At 42.5% G+C, this 14884-nt stretch overlaps 1 protein-coding gene across 1 annotated transcript; it reads left to right on the forward strand.

Annotated features, from left to right (window-relative positions):
• The first annotated feature begins 620 nt into the window (after positions 1-620).
• On the forward strand, positions 621-8947 carry LOC103014398 (GTPase IMAP family member 7). Its single transcript, XM_007165377.2, has 2 exons — positions 621-709; positions 7526-8947. The coding sequence occupies exon 2, from the start codon at positions 7567-7569 to the stop codon at positions 8446-8448; it is 882 nt and encodes a 293-aa protein (XP_007165439.2). The 5' UTR covers positions 621-709; positions 7526-7566; the 3' UTR covers positions 8449-8947.
• The last annotated feature ends 5937 nt before the right edge of the window (positions 8948-14884 follow it).

A 14884-nucleotide genomic window follows, 5' to 3' on the forward strand; every position in this document is an offset into this window, starting at 1 on the left:
TTCACACTCAAAGTGTTGGCAAAGCCATGCTCTCTGAAGGCTCCAGGGGGGGATCCTCCCTTGTGTTTTCCCAGCTGCTGGTGGTTGCTGGCAATCCTCGGCGTTCCTTGGCTTGTAGCTGCATCACTCCAGTCTCTTTCCTCTTGCATTTTACTATAAGCAGCAAGGAGAAAGCAGACTGCACCTTCCACACTGTACTTAGAAATCTCTTCAGCTAAATATTCAAGTTCATCACTTACAAGTTCTACTCTCCACCCAGCAATAGACTGGCGCTATCCCTAGGATACACCAAGCCACGTGTCTGACTTCTTTCTTCCCCGAAGAGCCCTGCAGTCTCCCAGTGCACCCAGGAATGATGATCAGACACTGTGACTGGCTTTCTGGGCAAGATTTAGGTCATTTACTAAGGGCCTTTTGGATCCACCACAATAACCCCAAACAACAAGTATAACTTTGGCAATGTTGGTGTGATAACAGGCACACGGAGAAAAAGCTTTCAACTTGTCAAAGCTGAAGCACCCACCAAATTATGGGGCAATATTTCTGTCTCTTTAAAGGCAAACAGTTCCTTCACTGGCTCCACCCAATCTGCTTCCTGGCTCAGAGGTTTCAGAGGGTGCAAACATTTTCCCCTCATAGTTAAAGCAAAAGCACGGGCTCAAACAGCTTCTTTGGAGAAAACTTGACAACTCATCAACTCCTTCAAAAGGTGAGCCTGGCTGAGAAGAGGCCCCAGAGGATAGAGCTGCGAGGGGCAGTAGGATACAGGGAGTCCACGCGGGGGTGGGCTGTGGCCCGAGAAGGGACCAGGTGGTGTGCAGGCAACGCAGGAAGGAGGATGCTGCCAGAGTGCTGGTGGTGGAGGGGAGAGAGGGGAGGAAAGACGTTTATGAGCATAACGTCCATACAGCTCATATTCAACAGGACAAACCTTAGCTGAAAACTGCACCGTCTGTCTAGTTGCTGTTGTGATGGACATTGAGTACCACTTGATAACCCAGAGTTTTCCCTTAATAGGAAATGAGTGTCCCCAAGGCAGGTCTTTAGAGCTGGAAGGCAATTCAGAGGCCACCCAGTCTAAACCCCTGTTTCTTGTTTTTAGTTTAATTTTTATTTTATATTGGAGTAGAGTTGATTTACAATGTTGTGTAACTTTCAGGTATACAGCTCAGTGATTCTGTTATACATATACGTATATCCATTCTTTTTCAGATTCTTTTCCCATATAGGTTATTACAGAATATTGAGTAGAGTTCCCTGTGCTATACAGTAGGTCCTTGTTGATTTTCCTGAAAGAGGATCAGAACCCCTGAGAGCATGGTGACTCTCCAGGGATTACCCAGGTCACTGATGACACAGGAACTCTAGAATTCACTTTGAATTCTTTCCGACACTTCACAGAGAGAAGCTGTGTCCCTAATAGGGTGACATATGAGTTGCGGAGCAGGTGCTATGCAGAGAGGATTAGCTATTCTAAAAAAAACATGTATGTGAGACCCCCCTCCTTGCCTTCCCTAATTATAGGCTTGCTAAGCAGTTCACCATTCGGGAAAGAGTGTGGACTGTCTTCCCCTCATCTGCCTCTGACCTGATGTAGACTACAGAATGACGGGTCCGAGAAGGCACAAGAAGAGGCAGTAGTGTGCAGTGCTTAAGAGTGAGCGTGGTAGTCAGACAGCCCTTGAACTGGAGCCCTCTCTGTTCCGCACCTATTGGCACAATGACCTTGGGCGAGTGTCTCAGAATTCTTGAGCCACATCAGTCTCGTCACTTAAAAAACTCAGGTAATAAAGTGAGCTTCCTTGCAGGTTAGTTTTGCGAGTAAGTGAGACACAACTGACCATTGAACAACACAGATCTGAATTGTGCGGGTCCACTTATATGTGGAGTTTTTTCAATAAATGCACATTCAACTCTCCATATCCCTGGTTGTACATTGGCAGATTCAACCAAAGAGGATGGAAATTTCCATCCAAGGTAGGTTGAATCGGCCAATATGAAAACCCGATATGGAGGGCCAACTGTACTAGCCATTTTACATGAGATATTGGAGCATCTGCAGATTTTGGAACATGTTGGGGTCTTGGAATCAATCCCCCCTCCATATTGATATGGAGGGATGACTGTAATATACAAAACATATTTATTAGTGTGCTTGGTATACAGTATACATTCAGTAGCGGTTACACTACACCCAGGTTATTTTTTTTATTGTGGAATTTTTTTTAACTTATTGAAAGATAAAGGGAATAATATAAGCAACTGCCGTGTACCTATACCAAGCTTCAACAATTATCAGTTTATGCCAGTCCTGTTTCATTTATATACTCACCACTCCCCAGCCACCCCAGATTACTTTGAAGCAAATGTCAGACCTTGTGTCACTTTATCAGTAAATATTTGAGTATGCATGTCTGAAAGATAAAGACCATTTTAAAAAATTACCATAATCAGACTTCAAAAAGCAATGAGAATTTCTAGAAAATTACCAGTTATATTCACATTGCCCTGATTGTCTCATAATTTTAAAAATTGTTTGAAGTTGCGCCCAAATGAGGTCCATAAATTGCAATTCATTGATATCTCTTAAATTTAACTTAACACATAGGTTTCTACCTTCCTTGTTTCTTGCTGTAAAATTTCTTTAAGAAAGGGGAAGTCTTTTGTCCAACAGAATTGGAAGTGTACACTTTGTTGATTACACCCCAAAATGTCCCTTGTCATGCTCTTCTAGTTCCAGTGTTTTGTGTGCATTCTGTTTAGGGAGAAGCTTGGTCGGATTAAAGCTTGGCTGGTGTTTTGGTGGGAGTACTTCACAAGTGCAGTTGTTAATGTCAATCAGAAGGCACATAATGTTTGGTTGTCTCAGATATTAATGATTACCTTGAGTATACGTTTCCTTAAGGGTCACAAATTATGATATTCTAATTCTATCATTCTTTCTTCATTTATTAGATGGAATAATCCTATTAAAAAGAAACTTCCCCTCAACAATTCTTTCATTTCCACGAGGCACAGTTATATAAGAAAGACAAGATAAATGCTTTGTTCTTTCCCTTTGTCAACGTTCAGAATGACATACTCCTAATATACTCCAAAGGGAACAACTGACTTCTTCTGAGAAGATGGCATTGCTATGAACACATAGATTTTAACTTATTTGATATATTTCAATCCCTTGGAATCATTATTCTTATCGATGCTCAAACTGTCTCATCTTTGTCCTGTGGGGGATCGTCTTCAAGTTGGCTCTTAAGTCCTTTTGATGCGATCCTAGTAATTTTTTTCATAGCATCCTTGCTGTCTAGTATGACAAGACGGTCTATGCTCAACTCGTACATTGCCTGGCCCAGACCTGGAATCCATGCTTTCTCCTGAGAGCCCTGAATTTCTGGCGGGAAATGGCATTTGAAGGTTACAATCTGCACGAAGGGTGCTCACTGTCACTGGGCTCGTCATTGTTTTTATGCCTTTTCAATGGATTTCAAAACTATAGAAACACACACACGCACATACACACAACTAAGAGTAGGATTCCCGAAAACAGTTTTTTGCAGGTGTTTTTGGGGGTGGTGGTGCTTAACTATATCCTACTGGGGATGGACAAAGAAATTACTGCATTGTCAAGTCTCTAGGACCAATTTTTTTGTGGTTCATCCACCACACAAAATACAATCTGGCTAGTTTGTTTCATTTGCTTTGGATTTTTACTAGTATTTTGAAATATAATTTTTGCTGTATAATATATGCTTTCAAGATCAAATCTATGAAATCTAAGTATATCCAAAGTAGTCTAGTTCCCAGCTTCTATCCCCAGCTTCCCTCCACCCTGTTTCTTCCATCCCCATATACGTAACTTTTTTGTCTGCTTTCTTTTCCGATTATCCTGCCATTGTTTTTACGTATGAATGAAAAAATATACATATTACATTTGATATATGTAGGCCCCAGTCCTCCTTGTTAGAGAAATGATAGTAAACTCTACATTATTTTTTTCACTTGGCTTTTTTTGCTTAATGATATATCCTGGAGATGTCTCCATACCTGGATATAAAGATATATCTCATTCCGTTTTACAGTTGGCTAGTACTGCACTGCGTGAATATACCTTAGTTTGTTCAACCAGGCCCATACTGATGGGCATTTGATAGGTTTTTTGGTCTTTTGCTATTTCAAATAGTGGTGCAGTAAACAGCCTTCTGCATAATTTGTTTCTGTATTTTTGTCAGTGTACCTTTGGGATAAATCCCAAAATTGAGGTTGATAATCAAAGGGTAAATGCACATGTACTTTTGCAAGATATTGCTAACTTCTCCTCTAGATGTTTTAGACTGCTTTTCCATTCGCACTAGCCATGTGGGAGAGCACCTGTTTCCCCTACACCTTTTACCAATATATTATGCCAGCAAACTTTTGGATTTTTGCCAAACCGGTAGGTGAGAAATAGTATCTTAGTGTAATATTAAATAATTAATTTAATTTTTCTATGTTTTGATATATTTTTCTCTATTACGAGTGAATGTTAATCTCTTTTTATATATTCAAAGGATATTTACATTTTTTTCTTTGAACTGTTTATTTATATCTTTCTCCATTTTTTATCGAGTTGCTGGTCTTTTGTTTCTCTACTTTTAGATATTCTTTGTTTTTTTTAAATTTTGTAATTCAAGTATAGTTGATTTACAATACTGTGTTAGTTTTAGGTGTACAGCAAAGTAATTCAGTTATATATTTTGTTTTTCTGATTCTTTTGCATTATAGGTTATTACAAGATATTGAATATAGTTCCCTGTGCTATACAGTAAATCCTTGTTGCTTTTGTATTTATATATAGTGGTATGTATCCATAAATCCCATACTCCTAATTTATCCCTCTTCCACCACTTTCCCCTTTGGTAATCAGAAGTTTGTTTTCTATGTGTGTGAGTCTGTTTCTGTTTTGTAAATAAGTTTATTTGTATTTTTTTTAGATTCCACATGTAAGTGATATCATATGATATTTGTCTTTCCTTGTGTGACTTACTTCTCTCAATATGATAATCTCTAGGCCCATCCATGTAGCTGCAAATGGCATTATTTCATTTTATTTATGGCTGAGTAATATTCCATTGTATACATGTACCACATCTTCTTTATCCATTCATCTGTCAGTGGACATTTAGGTTGTTTCCATGTCTTGGCTATTGTAAATGGTGCTGCTGAGAACATAGGGGCGCATGTATCTTTTCAAATTAGAGTTTTGTCCAGATATGTGCCCAGGAGTGGGATTGCTGGATCCTCTGGTAACTCTATTTTTAGTTTTTTGTGGATCCTCCATACTGTTCTCCATAGCGGCTGCACCAAATTACATTCCTACCAGCAGTGTGGGAAGGTTCCCTTCTCTCCACATTTTCTCCAGCATTTATTATTTGTAGACTTTTTGATCATGGCCATTCTGACTGCTCTGAGGTGATGCATCATTGTAGCTTTGATTTGCATTTCTTCAATGTTTAGTGATGCTGAGCAGCTTTTCATGTGGTTGTTGGCCATCTGTATAGATATTCTTTGTGTAAAAGGAAAATTGCCCCTTGCCCCTCTTTTATAGAAGTTGGAAAAAAGAATTTTCCCCTAGTTTGACATTTGTGTTTTAATTTGTATATGGATTGTTTATTTGTTTGTTTGCCTCACATTATCTTTTTGATTTTTTTTAACTTAATTAATTTATTTATTTATTTATTTTTGGCTGTGTTGGGTCTTCGTTTCTGTGCGAGGACTTTCTCTAGTTGTGGCAAGCGGGGGCCACTCCTCATCGCGGTGCACGGACCTCTCACTATCGCGGTCTCTCTTGTTGCGGAGCACGGGCTCCAGACGCGCAGGCTCAGTAGTTGTGGCCCACGGGCCCATTTGCTCCGCGGCATGTGGGATCCTCCCAGACCAGGGCTCGAACCCGTGTCCGCTGCATTGGCAGGCAGACTCTCAACCACTGTGCCACCAGGGAAGCCCAATCTTTTGGATTTTTATGTAATCAAATTTAGGAGTCTTTTTCCCTACTCAATTTCAAATCTTAGAAATATTTTCCCCACCCCCAGGTTACAAAGATTTAACCATGTTTCTTCTAATATCATATGGATTTTTTTGACATTTAAATTTCTAATCTATTTGGAATTTGAATGGCATCAGGAAGTGGATGCCGTTTTATCTTTTTCTGTATTGTTATCTCAGTGTTGCTTATTAGTCCATCTTTTTTCCCATTGATGTGAGATGCTGCCTTATTGAATATAAATATAACATAATATAATTGAATTGAATATAAATGAATATAGTGTGATCAGTTTGGTCTACTCCTGAATTTTCTGTTTTTGTTTCACTGTTCTCTCTATTCGTGCACCAACATCATACTGCTTTAATTATAGGAACTATAATGTTCTACTATCTGGTAGAGCTAGTCTTCCCTCATTTTTCTTTTCTTGATTGCCAAGGCTAATTTTCTTTTTCCTTCATCCAAATGAACTTCATAATCAACTATTTTAGTTGCATGAAAAAAAAGCGATGAAAAAAAATTTTAATATATATTTATGTAAAATCATGTTAAAGAAGTATCTATTCATTTAAATTTTATGATTTAAACATGAATCAGTGTTGGGCTTCCCTGGTGGCACAGTGGTTAAGAATCCGCCTGCCAATGCAGGGAACACGGGTTCAAGCCCTGGTATGGGAAGATCCCACATGTCGTGGAGCAGCTAAGCCCATGTACCACAACTACTGAGCCTGCGCTCTAGAGCCCGTGAGCCACAACTACTGAAGCCCACGTGCCTAGAGCCCATGCTCTGCAACAAGAGAAGCAACTGCAATGAGAAGCCTGCACACCGCAATGAAAAATAGCCCCTGGTCACCGCAACTGGAGAACGCCTGTGTGCAGCAAGAAAGACCCAATGCAGCCAAAAATAAATAAATACATAAATAAATTTATTTAAAAAAAAGAACATCAGTGTTGAATTTGGCCAAATGTCTTTTTTGCACCTAGTTCCTTTTCTTCTTAACCTATTAATGGGACGTGTTACAACAATTTCCTCATGTTGAACCACCCTAGTATTTCTGAAACAGTAATACTTAATCAAGGTGTATTGCTTTTTAGTGTCTAATAATTTATTTAGGATTTTTGAATCAATACTCACACATGAGACATGTGGATCGCTTTATTTGTTGGTGAAATCGTGGTTAGCTTTTAGGATCAACATTACACTTGCTTCATAGAAAGAGCTGAACGTTTTCCTTTCTTTTTATGTGATCAGGAATTGTTTAAGTAGCACTGAGATTATCAGATCTTCAAAGGTTTCAATTAATTCCATGTGAAATCATCTGGACATGACTCTTTTGTGGGGATACTCTTTAAGTACTTTGTTATTTCTTCCACAGCAATTGAGCTGTTTATGCATAATAGAATATTACACATTTTCAGGGAGGAAAAGAAAGAAAAAAAAGAGAGTTGGGAATGGTTCTCACTTGCCCAAATTGACCCTTTTTCCCTCTCCTTCCTTTTCTTAAGATCTTGTGGGTACCTAAGCCCCACGGCCTCTTGATATAAACATGGCTGATGCCCAGGACAACGCTCTGAGGATCGTGCTGGTCGGGAAGACTGGAAGTGGGAAAAGTGCCACAGGAAACACCATCCTCGGGGGAAACGTATTCCAGTCTAGGCTTGCTGCCCAGGCTGTTACCAAAACTTGTCAGAAAGCATCCCGGAAATGGGAGGGGAGAGACCTTCTCGTTGTTGACACCCCAGGGCTCTTCGACACCGAGGAGAGCCTGAGCACCACCTGCAGGGAAATCAGCCGCTGTGTCTTCGCCTCCTGCCCCGGACCTCACGCCATCGTCTTGGTCATGCAGCTGGGCCGCTACACGGAGGAAGAGCAGAAAACCGTGGCGTTGATCAAGGCTGTGTTTGGGGAAGCAGCCATGAAGCACATGATCATCTTGTTCACTCGCAAAGAGGAGCTGGAGGACCACAGCTTAAGCGACTTTGTGCGGGGTGCGGATGTAAAGCTACGAAGCATCCTCAAGGAGTGTGGAGACCGCTGCTGCGCCTTTGGTAACAGGAGTTCAGACCAGGCTGAGAGGGAAGCTCAGGTGCGGGAGCTGGTGGAGCTGATAGAGAAGATGGTGCAGAACAACCAGGGGGCTTACTTTTCCGACGCCATATACAAGGACACGGAGGAAAAGCTGAGAGAGCAGGAGGAAGTCTTGAAGAAAATCTACACTGATCAGTTAGATAAGGAAATTAAACTACTTCGAAAGGAATATGTCCATAGACCACAGGAAGAAGAGGAGGAACAAATAAAATTGCTAATGAAGAAGCATGATGAACGAATGAAAAATATAAGGGAAGAAGCCGAGGAGAATTTATTTCAAATTGTTTTCAAGGGGATTAAAAATATGCTTTCACAAGTATGGCAAATGTTTTGGAAGTAGTGTAAATTGTATTTTTACTTCTCAATTTACTATAACTTGTTAATATGGTAGTTTGCATTTTCCAAAGAGGGCTAAAACCATATCTTCTTTCTGACTTCTTCTTACAATCTGACCTTGTTACTCTTTCCATTGAGTTATGGATCTATGTCCCCTGCCTTGAAATTGGATGGACTTTGTGACTGCTTCGATAAATTCTGGGTGTTTGAAGCAACACCATGTGACTTCCAAGGTTAGAAGGGGAAAATGCCTCCTTGCTGTCTCGGGGTGCTTGCCCTTGGAATTTGGCCACCATGTTGTGAGGAAGCCCAAGTCACCCGCATGAAGAGGACTTGAAGTCACTGGCCCACTCCCCTGGCTGATATTTCAGCTGCCCGCCAAAAGCAGCTTGCCAGCCATGCAAGCGAGGCAACACCAAAGTGCATTCTCCAGTTGCCTACTGATGAAGCTGCAAAGAGCAAACGTGAGCCATCCCCACGGGGTCCTGCCCAAATTGCAGATTCATGAGAAAAATAAATGATTGTTGTTGTTTTAAACCACTAAGTTTTGGGATGGTTTGTTATGCAGTGAGAGCTAACCAGAATGAAATATCTTCCCAGCACATTCCCCACGACTCCCGGCTCCCCACTGTCCTTCTACACAATGCCAGTGAATGTAAGAGGTTATGAAATTGACATAAGCAGGCAATGGTCTATTTCAGAGAGTTCAAAGAGTCAATTTAGGAAACTTCAAATAAGAAACCCTGCATACGTTCAGTGTCAGCACCACTGATAATGTGTCTTATTTCAATCCACATCTATGAGTACTTTGTTAGTGAAGCATCAGGCTTCTCTGGCACCATTACTCTGTGGTTCATGGAGATGTGGAGGTTGATAAATCCTCTTATTGTTTTTTTCTCTCTCTCTTTTTTTTAAAGGTACCATCCTAACTTAAAATGTCCCTGCTGTCGCTTAGAAATCTCTTCTGTGCCAAATATTTTTCTTGCCTCTGCAGATCCACAGTTCACCCTTCTTTCACTCTAGTTTTTGCCTGGGAGGCTGATCTATATGGACTACATCAGTGGGATCTCTTGCTCTCTGACTTCTGCTTGGTTTCTGCCAATGGGAAATCCAAGCAGGAGAGCTCTTGACGGTAGAAAAGCAAGGCCAGGGTATCTGTTTTCCTGCCTCTCTCCCTGCAGGAGCATCTCCCACTAGCTGCAACCCTAAGCCGAAGCTCATAACTCCTCCCCTGGAGGCTCTCTACTCAGCTCTCCTTCTGGGTTCCAGGTTTTGTTCACCCCTTAGGGTAAGGATGTAATTTCCTCGCTGTTCCTAGCCCTCTCCCTTGTCATTTCCAACCCCTGTATCCACAGCTTGTAGGAAGGCCCTTCACTAGGCTCTCCTCCAACTACTTCATTATACTAAGCCATCTGTTTTCTGCTGGAATCCTGATTGATACATCTTATGATACCTACTTCTTTTTCTCTTTCAGAGCATTCCCTGACTTTTGTTGTTGTTGTTGTTGTTTTTCAATTCGCTCTAGTGTTTTCTGCCAGCAGAAAAATCTCTCCTGGCTGTTGAAATCTCTGGGACAAGTTTACCCCCATGGACTGTGACATTGGCAGTGAGCAGATAAGAGGTTCCGTCCGGCTAAAATAATTGCAAAACTTCAAAGTTAGAGGGATGACTTTATATCATTTATAATGATGGCAGATAACCCAAACTCAAACTGTTGGACTTTTTACAGCTGTCCTTTGCTTTGCCTGTGAATGTGACTGAGAGTATTTACTGCACTGGTGAAATTTAGGGAGGCAGGGATTCGAGATCAAATCTGGAGACAATAGGATCCCAAATACCTGCTCATGCTAAGGGTCGTCACAAATATCACGAATGGAGTAAAGACAGCATGGAAGAAAAGCCCATTGTGAGAAAACATTATATGTTGTGACATAACACCGCTAGTCCAAACTGCTATTCCCGATAACACAATTCTTATATTTAGAGGTAGTTCCTTGTGAGTGATTCATCAGTGCACTATTGTCTCTAGAGAGCGAACTATTCATGCACTGTCCTGACACCTTTCATTTAAGAACTGTTTAAATGATATTTTCTGTCAGCAACTTGCAGAAACTTTATGAATTCAATTAACTTGTGTGTATCTAGGCATATGTTAGGGCCTATGGAGGATGCAACTTATATTCCACTTTGGAAGGTAAGTCATGCCCAGAGGGGAAATGAGTAAATCAAATAAAAATCATCGACATTATCTTCTCCCGCAACGAAGGAATTGTTTCCCGCTCGATTATCTTCACAGTCCTTACATCCCAGTTTTCTCTGAAGGTGGTTCTGAGTTCTGAGGTCTCTGGAAATTCCAGCATTTATTGTGTGCATTATTCCTATTGTTGAAATATGTGAGAGCCATGACCCATAATTGGGGAATGAAAGTAGGATTCATAGGAGAAGACTTGAGGAAGAATTCAGGGCTTGAAATCTCCTATGAAGGATGTATAAGATATGTCCATGTGGGTGCCTGGAATGATTAATCATGCTTCTCTTCAGAAACAGGAAAGTTAGGGTCTGCAGATAAGATCATCGGGGTAGACTCAGGAGTGACAGCACTCAATTAGGTCTGTGACAAGCTGAGTAGCAGACGTCAAAGGGCAGGTCCAATGTCAACGTCCTACATTGAAATTCTGGACTGAAGGTTATGTGAGAGGCCTGGGGTGAATGTGGCAGGATATTAACATAAATGTGAATTTCAGCTGAGTCCTCAGTATTGCCAACCCCCCCACATTCCAAACTCATACACTAGAAGATCTGGGCAGGACCTGCCAAGGAAGGAGCTAGAAACCGGTTAGGTGAGGTTTAGCTCTTCAACTGATTCGGTAGGTGTTTGAAGAGGTCAAGAGGAAAGAGCTTTTTAAAAGAGGACATTCAGATCATAAGGACAACAAGCTTCAGGACTGGCAGATTCTTGGGCTTCATCTCGAGAGTAATTGGCTCCCTGGTGAAGAGGGGGATCTCTGTGTAACCATGTGATTTAATAAGGGAGGCTCCACGGGGGCTCCACTTGTGTGCCCTGCCCAACAGGACGACGGTTCCCTCTCACCTCACAGCAAGTAAGGTGGCCCCTTGGGCTTTGATGCTGCCAGAGGACATGAGTGGTGTATGGTGAGCGATTCCTGGGAGGACATGACCTGTGTCCTCTGGAGTTTAGCTTTGGAGCCGGGTGCTCCTGTGGGAAATATAATACGAAAGGACGTTGCTATGCGCCAGAGGGTAAAGACTGAGGAGGCTGATTGGAAGCAACCATAACTTTCACTGACTGTGGGGCAAAAGTATGTGCTCCCCATAAACCAAACGTGGGCCACACAGGAGGGAGCCAGCCAAGCCATCTTGAAGGGGACTTGCCCGGAAGTCCACCAGGGATCGCAACTGTGCCCGGAACTGGAGTCAAAGTGACCAGCTGGAGGGGAGACAGTGGCCATCAGCTGGACTTGTAATTGCAAATTTCCAGGGAGACTCTCTGAACAGTCATTAATGGGGCCCCGTGAGGAAAAGAGCCACGAAGTGCGCCTCCATCCCCCAAAGCCAGATTACACCTGACTTGTCTTCAATGGTTTTTCCTCTTCTCCTCCAACCCACGAGGAGTCACAACCAAGGCGAGTGACGGGAGGAGGAGGAGGCAAAGGGCAGGGTGGGGAGAGATGGAAGAAGCCCTGTGCACACTGCTGGTCCTTCGGCGGAAGCAGGCACAAGCCAGGGGAAGGAGAGGCTTTACCCTGCAATGAAATTCCGAGTTTGATTATTGGGTTGGATGTTGTAATTACACACATGGGACTCACAGAGACTGGAGAGGGTTTGCGCTTAGGGCAGAAGCTATCCAAGATTTCCTTCATGAGGCACTAATGGGCCCAGTTTGATGGGCCAGTAGGAGACAAGAATAAATGTCTTCCTTCTTTGCCCTCCCTTCTTTGTGAAGCCTGTCTTATTTAATCACAGGCTTAGCCATAGATCACCTTCTTTGCTATGGAGGAGATCACTCTAGAGAAGAACGCCAAGATCTTGCCAACCCTCTTCCTGTAAGAGTGGCGCTGCGTGCTTCCCCTGAGTGGTGTAGCAGGAGTCCAGGGAAGCGCTCTGCTCGTGCAGATTATGGGAAGAAATTGGACATGACCACATTCCCAGAGGGGTATTTATGTGTACATCCCACACAGTCAGAAGATTCAAAGGGGTGGAGTAGGGCCTGCAACATCTGAAGGGGGGGAAGTGTCCCTAAGAGCCCTGAGCCTTATTTTCTCACGGTCAATCAGAGCGGAGCCTCGACCAGCTAATAGTCTGTGCCATGGAGTCTCCCCGTCCTTGTGGCCAAGGAGAGGACAGGCAGTAAAGCTCACTGCTATGAATAGGAGACTGTCACAGCAAGTTAATGGTATGACTGTGGCCAAAGTTCTGACCGTTCTTAGAGATCACAACTTGACCTATGGAGAATGGATTTACTGTGTGCCAGATTGTCAATCTGGTGAACAGGGTCAATGACCAAACTTGAAAGCATGCTTCTGTTTGAAAAGAAAAGGAAGCTACAAATCAGAGACTTGTTTTCCACTGTGGCTTTTAAGTTCAAAGATGACTCCAGCAGAAGGGGTTCCAGAGATGTTGAGTAATGAGCCCCAAGTTCAAAGGAGGCATGTTTGAGACACAGCAGTCATTTGTAAAGTGCTGCGTATATAATCCACGAACAACCAAAAGTTCATTGGAATGGTAATTTGTTGAATATAGAGGCAAAATTGCATCCTTTCTGGAAGGTATACACACATAGAAGCCCTTGATAAGTTCACGCAGCAAGTCTTGAATGGTAGCCAACAAAGCCTGTCCTTACTGAACGCTGACATTTCTCTAAAGAGAAAAGCTGCCCTCCAAACTAGAATGGCCTTGGACATGATCCCTGCCTGGCAAGGAGGCACCCGTGCCATTGTCCAAACAGAATGCAGTGTGTTCCTACTGCTGAGACTGTTAATGTATCGTCTTTATTGAATCACATGAGGGCACTAGTGAACACCCTGAGGGATCCAACCCCCCTACCTGGGGACCTAGTAAATCAGTGGCTCGGATCATAGGGTTCTTGGTAGAGAAAGTTGGTCATTGATTTTGGGAATCATTGTCTTAACCTGCGTTTTCTCTTGCATGTGACTGTATTGTTGCTGTGACATCTGCCACCAGTGCAGCCAGGGAGTTACCAAAGGAGCCACCTCTGTGCTAGCGAAAGCCCTTGCTGACCACCAGCGCGCGGTGCGCGAGACGAGAGCCTGTGAGATCACGAGAGCGGGTCACGGGGCTTGAGAGTTGGACCTAAGAACTGGACCCACGCAGTTGGGGGCTCCCCACCTACTCCGCTGTCCTTGGAATGTGCATTCTGCCCGGCCTCCCCACTCCCAGAAGCCTCCCCAAGGATACAGCCTTGAGTAGAAATTGACACTATCGGATGCTATACGGGACCGAACACACTGAAGGCCTCTGGATAAAGGTTGACGATTCTGGCAGACACGGGTGGAAAGCTATTCTCCTCGTGGCCGCTCAGGACAAGCTTTGTAAGTTCCTTGCTTATTAAACCTGCCAGCTGCCCACCCGGAGTGGTGTGCCTCACTGTCGGGTTTCAGATGACACCTGGGAAGATCCCGAGGACGTTGCAAACCAACTTATATTTTTAAACATCAGTCTCATCTATATTTATAAACAAATATAAAAAATGGAATACCCAAGGCAATTGTTCTCAATGTTCTTTCTTCTTGTTAAAAAGCGTCTCGATTATCTAAAACTCTTCCTATGTCGGGTTGCATTCTCTAGGATTTGCAATCAACAAGTTGCCATGTTGCGGGATAGGACTTTGTAGGTATTCCCTTTCCACACTGTTGAAGTTTAACCTGCCTTCTCACTCTTGGTCCTCTTTACCACGCTCCCTGATTTTGTTTTCTTACGTAAGTGAACATCTCCTATAATTATTCTATAATTCACACACTATTCCTTTTTTGTTTCTTTTCTGTCCCTTCAAGGAACACTGAAAGATCCGGAGGGCAAGGATCTTTACCTGCTATTATTTGCTAATATACCCAATTGCCTAAAACAGTGCTTGGCATATAATAGGCTCGCAAGAAACACTGAATGAAAATTCTATTTCATTTGATATTTTGTTCTTGTTTGTTTAGAATTGGATTGCTGTATTTGCCTCTGCTTCTGCTTTCAACCTATCTCAAGTTTCATGTTTTAGATTTGGATTTCCTTTGCAATCCACTCCAAACAATACTTATTTTTTATCGGAAATCGTTGGTGTATTTATCATAGTTATAATTTATGATCTATTTGGATGCATTTGTAATATTTTAGTTTTTGCTTTCTACTTGTCCAACCTGTTTCATAGTTTGTTTTTCTTTCTTCTTTGTGCCTCAATTTGGATTATTTGG

This window comes from Balaenoptera acutorostrata, chromosome 7 (assembly GCF_949987535.1).
Source record: "Balaenoptera acutorostrata chromosome 7, mBalAcu1.1, whole genome shotgun sequence".
NCBI lineage: Eukaryota > Metazoa > Chordata > Mammalia > Artiodactyla > Balaenopteridae > Balaenoptera > Balaenoptera acutorostrata.